The sequence below is a fragment of the Pocillopora damicornis genome, chromosome 8 (genome assembly GCF_964200805.1).
Source record: "Pocillopora damicornis chromosome 8, jaPocDami1.2, whole genome shotgun sequence".
Taxonomy (NCBI): Eukaryota; Metazoa; Cnidaria; class Anthozoa; order Scleractinia; family Pocilloporidae; genus Pocillopora; species Pocillopora damicornis.
Window position 1 is genome coordinate 10,688,122 of NC_142677.1, and position 13,139 is coordinate 10,701,260.

General features: G+C 38.4%; 1 protein-coding gene and 1 pseudogene across 2 annotated transcripts; both read right to left on the reverse strand.

Moving 5' to 3' along the window:
* Window positions 1–126: 126 nt before the first annotated feature.
* On the reverse strand, window positions 127–2,287 carry LOC113672220 (uncharacterized). Of its 2 annotated transcripts, XM_089181051.1 has the most exons (3): window positions 2,091–2,280; window positions 1,418–2,015; window positions 127–743 (listed from the first exon to the last, which is right to left on the reverse strand). In XM_089181051.1, the coding sequence occupies exons 1-3, from the start codon at window positions 2,124–2,126 to the stop codon at window positions 595–597; spliced, it is 783 nt and encodes a 260-aa protein (XP_089037177.1). In that variant the 5' UTR covers window positions 2,127–2,280; the 3' UTR covers window positions 127–594. The 2 variants fall into 2 exon arrangements, with proteins under 2 accessions (XP_089037177.1, XP_027044305.2); XM_027188504.2 differs by having other exon boundaries at window positions 1,418–2,287.
* A 2,743-nt stretch (window positions 2,288–5,030) lies between these two features.
* Window positions 5,031–6,009, reverse strand: LOC149041344 (uncharacterized; annotated as a pseudogene).
* Window positions 6,010–13,139: the final 7,130 nt, after the last annotated feature.

Consider the following 13,139-nt stretch of genomic DNA (forward strand, 5'->3'; position numbering starts at 1 on the left):
AGTTTGCTAGGATTTTAGCGAAACTAGCACGAGTAGGAGTTTTATCCCGAAGGACACCAGCGAAGGTAGAAAGTAACCTCAAAAAGCTTCTATGAAGAAAACAAAACCCTCAGTTAGCAAAACAGCTTTAAAACATGTTTAAACTTTATTATGAATTGGGAATAATTTTCTCGGTTTCTGGTTAATATTGTAATTTTGAATCTTTCGAGTACAAGAAACCAGGAAAATGTTGTTTAAATGGCACTAATAATGAAAATTCATTGACTTCAATTCATTGCGCAATTATCAATGTAAAATTTTCAATTGCACTCTACAATGCTAGAAATTTCAACTATACCCAGATATTAGAGCTAAAAATTAAAAAAGAAATTGACTTAGAAATATAGAAACCAAAAAGACATACATTTAAATTTAAAAGCTTTTGCGAATACTGAACTAAGTCAACTAAATGCAGATTTATTGAAAAAACTATAGGATTTATCTGTGAATATATTCAACGAAATTCATTATACCTCGAACGACCATGAAGAACAACCTAAGCTGTCTTCGCAAAAAGAAACGAAAGATGAAAGTAAACAGGTCGCGAGGAGATATTCAGGTAGATACTCTATAATCGCCCTTCGCACTAAAGTTGGCGAACCACTGATCCTTCTTGTCATCAGGGCACAAATCTCTGTAGAACTTCAGTCCAGATACTTGAATGAAGCCAACGAGAATCTGAGACTCCTCGTCAAAAAGGAAGCCTGGAATGAGGGATAAGCAGCAAGTAAATATATTTCGGAATGTATGACTGCATGCATCCTTTGCAGCTATTGCTCCGTTACAAAAGGGAGAAGGATAGCAGTTGGCTTGCATTTCGGTAGTGCTGTATACCAGATATCTCTTAGTTAACTATTTCTTAATAAAACTGACCGTAAAATAAAGGAGTTTCTTGTCGTCATTCGACTGAATATTTTTGCCAACATCCGACCCGTTTTACGAATTTGTAGCTTGTCAACTTTATGAAGCTTTTATGAGCAGAGTGAACCTATTCAACCAAAACGGCTGTGAGGAACAATATAGGCTGTCTACGCAAAATGGGACGAAATATGAAACTAAACTAGTATAGTAAGGAAGATATTTAGGTTAACACCTTATAATCTTGCTAAATTTGGCAAACCACTCTTCCCTCTGGCCACTCGATAATAATTTTTGCTTCACTAATTAACAAAATATGTCAATACTGACGTTCCCATAAATATTCAGGGTCATACTCGGTGTTAAGAAGCGTTTGTCTGCACGGCGCCAAGCAATGTTTTCTTGAAAACCTAATTAGAAGCGTCTTGTCTAACACATTATGTACTTGAAAGTAGACTAAGGGGGCTTTAATCTGAATTCTTCAAAACTTTTTAAGGCAGGTTGACAAGAATGGACTTACCATGCGACTTTCTATCAAGGACCAAACACAAGTGGCATCCCTCGTCGCCACCTTTCGCATTAATTTTGGTAAGGTTTTGGTCTTTTGCATAGTTGAACATCGTTTCTAGGGCTTCAAACTTAGACTCACAACTTCTTGGTTCCTCCGACTTCTCGACTGCAAATCCGACTCTTGGTTCAGACGGGTGGAAGAGAAAGGCGAACGGCAAATGAGGACATGAGCTATCGGACTCACCAGTTGGACTTCTACGATACTCTCGAATGGCTTTGACCTCTTCCTTGAAATATGTTTTGAAGGGATATTTGCGAACGTTGATTGCATAATCTTTTGGATTTTTGCTTGCTTTCCATTCCTTTGAGATGTACCTACTCAAGGGAAAGCCGAGAATTTCTTGCTCGTACCTCTCATAAATAGCGAGATAATCGTCTACGTCTACACAAATATGTGCATGAAACTTGTTCTTTGATGTAGACCAGGACCCAAAGTGGAGGGACAAAACAGCCGACTTCTGAAGTTCATGTCCAGAGACTATCGACCAAGCTGATTCGACTATCTTCAGCCTGACCTTTTGGTCCAACTTCACGTATGTTCCTGTGTGCTTATTGCGGGGCAAAATGATGAAATGAGCTCTGGGACTGTAGAGATCGAACACTACCTTGAACGTATCGCTTACTTCTTTTGGAGGAATCAAATCAAACTCCTCTGCCATCTTCAGTCAGTTGAGTTGATCTTCTCTCTTGCCAGCAATTGCGTCAGAGAAATCTGAAAGACTACATAAGACACACTCGATGATTTTATATTATCGAAATTTTTGAGGCAGTCTGAGGATGCTATTTCCGCGTCATGGCCAAATTTGATCCTACTAAATCAACCAATCAGGAATTATTTTTCCCCAGTAGTCAAGGAAACTTTAGGACGTCATAATCCCTGAATGGGCAGACCTTTTCCCCGAAAAGTCTTTTCTAGGAATTATCGAGTTGATGTTAGGTCTCCTCTTAAGCTGGTCTGTCAACAGATGAATAATGGCTGTAAATATTTGCCATTATTACCACTTGGAAGGTTTATCAGGTTGGATCCAACGTAACAACCAGCTCCCAGTTGGCTTGTTAGCTCAGTTGGTAGAGCGCTGCACCGGTATCGCAGAGGTCATGGGTTCAAATCCTGTACGGGCCTGTATTTTTTTCAAGCCTTATTTCAACTACTAGTTCAGTAGTGTTCATAGCTGCGAGGATCGCTTCTATATTCGTAGTCAACAGATGATTTTATTTTTTTTTTCCATTTCTACTTTTATTTTTACTTCTTTTCGTATATCAATCCAGTCTCGAGCCCAGGGTTATTTTGGCCCCTTGTCAGTGGTATGGTCGCCAAATAATGGTGGATATTATGTCCTATACTTAACCTACATACAGTAATAATTCCCCATACATGACGCACCTCGACAAATAATGACGACTATACCGCTGATAAGAAGCCGAAATGACCCTGGGCTCGAGATTGGTAGCAATCATAATCCCTGGCGACGTATGGTATTGTAAAGGGGTAAGTTTCTAAAGAAACTGTGGTGCTGCGTCGGTGGGAGAGTATAGCAGGTAATTTAGTGTTAACAACTGGGTTGAAAATGTAAATTATCCACCGTAAAGAGTAAAAAAAGCTGACGTTTCGAGCGTTAGCCCTTCGTCAGAGCGATTGGTATTGTAATATATGTAATATATATATATGTTGGTATTGTATATATGGTATTGTAAGCTTTGGATGCAAATCGTAATCAGTTAAAAACGTCTTAACCCGGAACTAACACTGATTGTGAGTTTATGTAGACTTAACGGAATATATCATTTACGATTTAATTTAATTTTCTTACCGTTCTTAAACAACTTTATACACTTTTTGTTTATTGGTATTGCAAATGATTTCACTTACGTGAACGAAAAGCTGAAAGCAAATGGTCAGAGCACCGTGGTTCAGCCTTTGCCGTTTACCGAAAAGGTGACACATTGATTTTTAGCATCAGTTACGTGAAACGGGGTCTAATTTTGGCCGCGATTTTTGAAGATTAATGGACTTCGAAAGTTCCTCATATGCGCGTTGTATTGAGTAATTTGATCTTTCTCTAGTACCCCTGGTAGTTTCTCGAATACTTAACGTTTAGGTGATATTTTCTTCTTGACGAAAGATTATGTAGAGCGCAGTTTGGATGAATAAAGGCTACTTGAAAGTTGTTTTAATAACCGGCCTTTAATGTCGCCACGTTAGCAACAATGATTTTTTCTAAGCTAATTCCATGTTTCCCTTGTTGTGGTTATTCTAGACGCCGTTGTGACTGAAGTCAATTTCTTACAAAGTAAACATATCTTCAGTTTTGCGGCGTATACTCTCATTCCGACCTTTGTGGCATTTTTAAATTCAAACGTACTAATCATTGTTTTTAATAAAAGATCACACCTATCGTCGGCTGAATTGAGATCTAACAGACAAAGTTTTGTTCGGTACCAACCGATAATTCATATGAAGTAGTTTTCATTGAGGGTCGAAAAACCAAAACCAAATCTATCAAAGCAGCAATCAGAAGGAAGATTAACATGAAGACTAAAGTGAAAACAAGCAAACCGCTTGAAGGGCGGGAAACACCAATGACCAGGTCGCGATTGTTTTTAACTTAGCATCTGATTGGTTTAAGAGTGTGGTGCGAGTTTTCAAAAACCAATCACGAAGTGAAGAAAAGTGAAACTAATACAATTCCGGATTACCATCGACATTCAATTGAAAACAATTAGAAAGCGTTTTAGACGCATAAACTGACCTGATAATCAACTGTAATTGAGCAGTATCCACTGAAAGTATGGAAATAGTTGTTTTGCTATGGTTACTCAAATAATTGTCAGATTGATAGTACTTTCTTTCGTTTAAATTATTTTATCTTTATAAAACGTCAAGAAATCACAGGGTGTTCAGTTTAAAGAATTAGAATGCACTTATCCCTTTATGGTTTCTTGTGAAGTTGAGCTAATGGATGATATTGCTCTGTTGAGGGAGAATGAGCCTGCATTTGTTTAAAAATGTATTTGAATGCATCATTTCTAGTATATTAACTTTTAGGAATAACAAAAGTCTTTTTTACGATATCACGCGATTAGTTGTTTGTCACTCGAGTATTTTAAGTCTCGTTCTTGAGGACCAATCGGTCATTTTTGCCGCGATTTCGATGGCAACCAGACTTAAGTAACGTAAATCAGTTCTCAAAGAGCCTGCATCTAGGACGTAAGAATCAAAAACTAAACAAAGCGGAAGTGCATCACTAACGAAACAATCAGACACGTAACACAGAGAATGAGTATCACTAACATAACAGTCAAACACTAAACAGAGAGCGCGCGTCACTAAGGTAACAATCAAACACCAAACAAAGAGAGCGACCATCACGAACGTAATTGTCAAATAGAATGTGCATCACTAACGTAACAGTCAAACATTAAACAGAGAGCGCGCGTCACTAACGAAACAACCAAACACCAAACAAAGACAGCGAGCATCACGAACGTAATTGTCAAATAGAATGCGCATCACTAACGTAACAGTCAAACATTAAACAGAGAGCGCGCGTCACTAACGAAACAACCAAACACCAAACAAAGACAGCGAGCATCACGAACGTAATTGTCAAACAGAATGCGCATCACTAACGTAACAGTCAAACTTTAAACAAAGAGAGCGCGCGTCACCAAATAACTAATTTAAAAAACTTCATTGCCGATTTAACAATTTAAACACTGAAAAGAGTGATAGGGCATATATTTGCGTAACAATTTAAACACAAATCAAAGAGAGCGCACATCACTAACGAAAATTTGAGATTTGCCTCATGACCAACAAATGACACATAAATGAAAATAGATCCGAGACCGTGATTGTCACCTCCTTTGAAGCGGAAGTCATCTCTTGGTAAGATTCCAATTCTGCGCATATTCGTTTGAACGATGGCATATCATAATCATTATTACTTATCCGGCTGAAAGTTGGGTCACCTGGAAGAGCCGACTCACTCTGAATTCCACCCATCTCAAAAAGAATCTTTCTGACGGTCAAGTAGATGTGAATCATCAGAAACGACTTGACCTGTTCTGGAACGTTATCGAGCACTTCACGAGATATTCCACAGCCTGTCGTTGTGTACCATACTGCGAAGTTCAGCTGTTGAGTCCAGTAGCTCATATTCGGCCCCGCAAGCCATCTCCTTTATTCTGCGCATAAAGAGTGTTTTATTTTTATCCTTGTGAATATTCCTCTGAATTTTGCACTGAAGTATTGATTTGGAGTAACAAAGATCTTAATCTCCTCGTTGAAGCGGCTGACAGCATTCTATACTAGTTAAATAGAACTGCTGGCACTCCCTTCTTTCCCATTCGATTCAGAGTGAGTTCAAGGAGAAAACCTCCAATTCCAAGGGCTGTCTTCGTATCATCATCCCAATATCTTCTGTCTGATCCTGAGACGCTCGTCTGAACTCCATCTGATCGATTTAAGTAAACTTCAGTTGTTGCCTGTCTTTTATTATCGAACAACACTTGCGCACTGAACTTGCTCAGGTCCGCATTTGGTTATCATGCTTTGAAGTCGTTCCAGGCTTTTGTCTTTCCTTCATCTGCCATTTGATACGTTTCATCTGATCTTAGCCGCGCAAACATTTTTTATTGCTTTTTTAATCAAAATGGTTGTTTTGACAATTATTGCAGATTCAAATGATCACACGGTTCGCTTCAGAAAACCTCTTGGTAAATCAAACTATATCAGACTTTTGACTTGTTCTCTCATTTGAGGAGAGGAGGAGAAATATCTCTCTTCGATAGACGTAATAATGCAAGTGTTTAAATAATTTCTAGGCAAATACACTCTGGAGAACCTTGCGAGAGCCCTTGGGAAAATATTAAATGAAGAAAAAGGATTTAAAGTCACAATGAATCATTCAAAAGCAGGAGTAGTAATCCTTAATCCCTAGATCTTTCTTTACTCCTCAGGATTGATTAACGTTTGCAAGAGAAAAATCTCATCAGCCGATTTACTTCTTTCAACAATTACCTTTTCCATCGTGATCTTTTAGACAGGGATGAAAACCTATTCAATGGGGAACTCTTAAGCGTTCTTGGTTACTTTGACATTGCCGAGAGCCAGTTTGAAAGGGTAAATTATTCTCCACCGAATCCTGTGTTACGAAAAATAACACCAAGGAATGATATTACATTCATACGAATCTTCGTCACTGATGAAAATAGCGATATAATCCGTTTCAATGGTATGCCAGCAAGGCTTGAATTAGAGATTATTTAATGATTTTAAAATGTCTGATTAAAATATTTTGCGAAGTCGTTCGGGCCAGGGGCCGCAGAGCGTCCCAAGCTCCGAAGGGGGCGGGCCTTCGGCCAAGCACACCGCTACCGGACCGCTTAGCCCCTTATCCTTCTCTCCCGGTTAATGCTGGATGCACTTCGTGCCAGGGGCCGCAAAGTGGCCTAAGCGTCCCAAGCGGCTCGGATTTCAGATTGAAAAAGATTTTTGATAGTCAGAAGGAACTCGAGAATGAGATTTCTCACTACCAGCAGGTGGCAAAAAAAATACGACATGTAGTTTTGCAGGTGCCCTGAGTGGTGTCGGAATTGTTGTGAATTTTTCTCTTGGAGGAAAGAAAACGCGGACTTATTGGCTGTACCAGTGGCAGACATCTTGAATTCTTCCTTTTTGGAGCGTCGCCTTCCAACTTCGTGGAAGAAAGCGGATATTACACCTCTCCCGAAGAGCTCACCTGTTAGTGATGCTGACAAACACCTGAGGCCCATTTCTCTGACCCCAATTCTTTCTAAAGTTGGGGAAGAGTTTGTCGTTGACGGCTACGTCATGCCTGCCGTCCTTACAAAAATTGACCGGAACCAATATGGGTCTGTCCCGAAATCCAGCACTGTGCATGCCCTAATCAGCATGCTTGACAACTGGTATAAGGATACTGACGGTAACGGTTCTACGGTGCGCGTGATGCTTTTCGACTTTAAGAAAGCATTCGGTCTTATCGACCACGCCATTCTTATGGCCAAGCTTGGGGATTATGAGCTCCCACCTTGGGTGTTGGACTGGATTGCGGACTTTCTTACTGACAGGAAGCAACGAGTGAAGCTCGCCCATGATTGCTACTCGGACTAGGGATCAGTCAGGGCAGGTGTACCGCAAGGGACCAAATTGGGGCCCTGGCTCTTCCTGGTCATGATAAATGACATCAATGTCAATGATGTCAACCTTTGGAAGTACGGCGATGACACATCGATGGCCGAGACAGGGTCAACCAAGTGGAATCCAAGTTGCCGTAAACGAACTGGTTAGGCAAGCCGAGACAGATAAGTTCCAATTGAATGAGACCGAGTGTAAAGAGTTGCAGATAAGTTTTTCAAGATCTGCAGATTCTTTCGAAGCAGTTACTATCAACAACAGACCAATAGAGGTTGTAACTAGCGTAAAACTTCTTGGTCCCCCATTTTTAAACAATCTTAAGTGGAACTCTCACATAGAGAATGTTATCAAAAAAGGATCCTCGAGGCTTTATCAGTTCTTTAGTTTTGGTTTTGGTTTTGTTTTGGTTTTGGTTTTGTTTTGGTTTTGGTTTTGGTTTTGGTTTTGGTTTTGGTTTTGGTTTTGGTTTTGGTTTTGGTTTTGGTTTTGGTTTTGGTTTTGGTTTTGGTTTTGGTTTTGGTTTTGGTTTTGGTTTTGGTTTTGGTTTTTGTTTTTGTTTTTTAGTTTTGGTTTTGGTTTTGGTTTTGGTTTTGGTTTTTGTTTTTGTTTTTAGTTTTGGTTTTGGTTTTGGTTTTGGTTTTTGTTTTTGTTTTTGTTTTTTAGTTTTGGTTTTGGTTTTGGTTTTGGTTGTGGTTTTGGTTTTGGTTTTTAGTTTTGGTTTTGGTTTTGGTTTTGGTTTTGGTTTTGGTTTTGGTTTTGGTTTTTGTTTTTAGTTTTGGTTTCGGTTTTGGTTTTGGTTTTAGTTTTAGTTTTTGTTTTTGTTTTTGTTTCTAGTTTTGCTTTTGGTTTTGGTTTTGGTTTTGGTTTTGGTTCTGGTTCTGGTTCTGGTTCTGGTTCTGGTTCTGGTTCTGGTTCTGGTTTTGTTTTGGTTTTGGTTTTGGTTTTGGTTTTGGTTTTGTTTTGTTTTTGTTTTTGTTTTTGTTTTTGTTTTTGTTTTTGTTTTGGTTCTGGTTCTGGTTCTGGTTCTGGTTCTGGTTCTGGTTTTGGTTTTGGTTTTGGTTTTGTTTTTGTTTTTCAAAGAAGAATTGAAAAAGAAGCGTCAACAAAGGAGGACAGCAAGTAACCTACATTAAAAGAAGTGGGAAAAAAAGAAACTGAACAGTAATAGTTCGCGTGAGGAAGTATGACATTCTGAATACGATTGATTATGAAGATAAACGAAAATTGGTGAAATTAGCCTCAGCTAAATCTTGTAAAATCAAGAACGTACGATGTGTTATGCGAGAAAATAAATTTTGAAATCACCTCCCGAAAAATTCACGTGGGCTTTTATAAAAACAAAAGCCTACGTGAATTTTTCTTTTAAACAACGTTTTATCAAAAATAAGCGTGCGCCTGTGAATAATCGGTTAACTTAATGATTGTGACACATTTTTTCCTGAAATTTCTTTCAGTCTTTTTTCAAACTTGCCCCTGCCAGTTTGAAATAACTCAACATGTATCGAAGAAGCTTCTCATAAAAAACAGTTATACCTTTAACACCTCGATGGCGCGACAAGAGAGTCGTTTAAGGGAATCGTTTAAGAGAATAACATTCACACCCACTTCAGAACTCACGAGTGAGACATTGTGAACCTGTGACAAATTCAAGTTGCCTTGAAATCAAGGTTGAGCAAAAACTGTTTTTTTTTTAATTCAGGATAAAATCAACCTTGATTTCGGGGTTAAAAATTCATGAGTTGCCATGAAATCAAAGTTGTTTTCAAAATGCGCCAGAATCTCCCTCTTATATCTACTCCTTGCATATTTTTAGCCACTCCAACTTTAGATTCCGATGTCTAGTCAACCAATCAGAATATCGAAAAATTCTGACACACTTTTGTTTATTGATGCCTTCTGAATGAGACTATGCAGCCATTTAATTGCTTGTGCTGCTGCATCCGATACCCGATAAATTCAATTGAAGACGGAACTCTTGGTCGTTTCACGCCTTACCGGCTCCTGACACCTCCTAAATAGAAAACTTGCTTAAGTTGTATTTTTATCAAAAACTGCATTTATTAAGCTTTCTTCTGATGTATAGTTTGCTGAGATTTTAGAGAAACTAGCGCGCGTACGAGTTTTTTCCCCGAAGGACACCAGCGAAGGTGAGAAGTAACCTTAAGAAGCTTCTATGAAAGAAACGAAACCTTTGGTTAACAAAACAGCTTTAAAATATGTTTAAGCTTTAGTATGAGGGTGTAATTTTCTTGGTATCTGATTAATATTTTAATTTTGAATATTCTGAGTTCAAGAACCAGGAAAATTTTGTTTTAATACCACTAATGATGAAAATCCATTGACTTTTATTCATCGCGCAATTTCAACTATATCTAGATATTAAAGCTAAAAATTAAAAAAACAAATTGACTAAGAACTATAGAAACCAAAAAGACATTCAAAAAATTTAAAAGCTTTTGCGAATACTGAACTAAGTCAACTAAATGCAGATTGATTGAAAAACTATAGGATTTATCTGTGAATCTATTCAACGAAGTCCATTATACCTCAAATGACCATGAAGAACCACCTAAGCTGTCTTCGCAAAAAGAAACAAAAGATGAAACTAAACAAGTCGCGCGATAGATATTCAGGTAAATACTTTATAATTGCCCAACGCCCTAAATTTGGCGAACCACTGATCCTTCTTGTCGTTAGGACACAAATCTCTGTAGAACTTCAGTCCAGATACTTGAATGAAGCCAGCAAGAATCTGTGACTCCTCGTCCAAAGGGAAGCCTTCAATGAAGGATAAAGCAGCAAGTAAATATATTTCGGAATGCATGACTACATGCATCCTTTTGCAGTTATTGCTCCTTAAAAAATGGAGACAGAATGCAGTTGGCTTACATTTCGGTAGTGCTGTATGCCAGATATCTCTTAGCTAACTATTTCTTAGGAAAATTGACCGTTAAATAAAGGAGTTTCTTATCGTCATTCGACTGAATAATTTTGCAAAAATTCAGGCCCATTTTACGACTTCGTAGCATGTTAACTCTATACTTTTATGAGCAGAGCGAATCTATTCAACCAAATCTTTAATACCTTAAACGGCTTTGAGGAAAAATACAGGCTGTCTACGCAGAATGGGAAACTAAACTAGTATTGTGAGGAAGATACTCAGGTTAACACACCTTACAATCTTGCTAAATTTGGCGAATGACCCTTCCCTCTGGCCAATCGGTAATTCTTTTTGCTTGACTAATCAACGGAACATGGAAATACTGACGTTCCATAACTATTCTATGTGACAGGGTCATGCTCGGTGTTAAGAAGCTTTTGTCTGCATGGCGCCAAGAAATGTTTTTTTCTTAAACTTAATCAGAAGCATATAAGCTTCCTGTCTAACACATTATGCACTTGGAAGTAAACTAAGGAGGCTTTAATCTAAATTCTTCAAAACTTTTTTAAGGCAGGTTGACAAGAATGGACTTACCATGCGACTTTCTATCAAGGACCAAACACACGTGGCATCCATTCTCACCACCTCTCGCATTAATTTCGGTAAGGCTTTTTTGGCTTGCATAGTCGATCATCGCTTCTAGGGCTTTAAACTTAGACTTATTATCCCTTGGTTCTTCCGACTTCTTGACTGCATATTCGACAAAATAGCAGACTTTTGAAGGTTGTATCCGGTGACTATCGACAAGGCTGATTCGACAACCTTAGGCTTGGCCTCACCGTCCAAATCATAGTAAGTTTTTATGGACTCATCGCGGGCCAAAATGCTTAAATAAGCTCTGAGAGTGTAGAGGTCGAACTCTACCCTGAACATATCGCATAACTTGTTTGCAGGAATCAAATCAAACTCCTTGGCCGTCTTCAGTCAGTTAAGTTGATCTTCTCTCAGATACTTCTTTCCCTTAAATACAGACACCTTTTGCCAGCGATTGCTTCAAAAAAATCTGAAAGACTATATAAAACGCACTCGATGATTTTATAGTATCGAAATTTTGAGGCAGTCTGAAGATTCTTGTTCCGTGTGGCCAAGTTTGATCCTACTAAATCAACCAATCAGGGAATTCTTTTTCCTCAGAAGTCAAGGAAACCTTTGGACGCCATAATCCCTGAGTGGGCCGACCTTTTCCCCGAAAATTCTTTTCTAGGAATTATCGAGTTGATGTTAGGTGTTTTCTTGGGCTGGTCTGTCAACAGATGATTTCATTTTTTTCATTTCTACTTTTATTTTTACTTCCTTTTATGTATCAATCCAATCTCGAGCCCAGGGTCATTTGGGCTCCTTGTCAGCGGTATGGTCGCCAAATAACGGACGACCATATCGCTCACAAGGAGCCCAAATGACCCTGGGCTCGAGATTGGTGTCAATCATAATCCTTAGCGACGTATGGTGTTATAAGTTTTGGATGGAAATCGCATTCAATTTCTCAGAAACGTCCTAACCCGGAACTAACGTTGATTGTGAGTTTATTTAGACTTCACGGAAAAAAATTATTGGCATTTAACTTTTAAATTAAAAATTTTCTTACAATCCTTAAACAACTTTAAACACTTCTTGTTTATTAGTATTGCAAATGATTTCACCTAAGTAAACGAAAAGCTGAAAGCAAATGGTCAGAGCATCGAGGTTCACGAAACGAGGTTTAATTTTGGCCGCTATTTTTGAAGATCAAGGGACTTCGAAAGTTCCTCATATGTGGGTTTTATTGAGCAATTTGATCTTCCTTTTAGTACTCTTGGTAGTTTCTCGAAAACTTAACGTTTAGGTGATATTTTCTTCTTGACTTAAGATTATACAGAGCGCAGTTTGGATGAATAAAGGCTACTTGAAAGTTGTTGTAATAGCCGGCCTTTAATGTCGCTACGTTAACAACAAAGATTTTTTCTAAGCTAATTCCATGTTTCCCTTGTTGTGGTTTTGCCTACACGTCCATATTCTAGTCGCCGTTAGGACTGAAGTTAATTTCTTACAAGGCAAATGTATCTTAATAAAAAAGGTTTAAAAGAGATTGCCTCTGTCAAACTCGCCTAATCCTATATCAGATAGTTTTGCGGCGAGTACTCTCATTCCAACTTTTGTAGTATTTTGAAGTCCAGAATACAAATCATCGTTTTCAGTAGCCTGCGTTAATGGCGGTCTGCGGTTTTAGGGGCGGGGAGAAAAACGAAAGACCTTTCATTTTTCAGTAAAAAAATTACACCTATCGTGGGCCGAATTGAGATCTAACAGAAAAAGTTTTGTTCGTTACCAACTGAAAATTCATATGAAGTCGTTTTCAGTGAGGGTCGAAAAACCAAAACCAAATCTGTCACAGCAACCAATCAGAAAAAAGATAAACACGATTACTAAATTGAAAACAAGCAAACCGCTTGAAACGCGGGAAAACACTAATGACTCGGTCGCATTTGTTTTTAATTTTGCATCTGATTGGTTTAAGAGTGTGGTGCGAGTTTTCGAAACCAATCACCAAGTGAAGAAAAGTAAAACCATTACAATTCTGGATTACCATTGACA

Coding starts and splice junctions, on each gene's coding strand:
- LOC113672220 (XM_027188504.2), bottom strand. CDS start 2,126: ATGGCAGAGGAGTTTGATTTGATTCCTCCAAAAGAAGTAAGCGATACG. Junction 744..1,417: donor CCTTGATAGAAAGTCGCATG/GTAAGTCCATTC, acceptor CCCTCATTCCAG/GCTTCCTTTTTGACGAGGAG.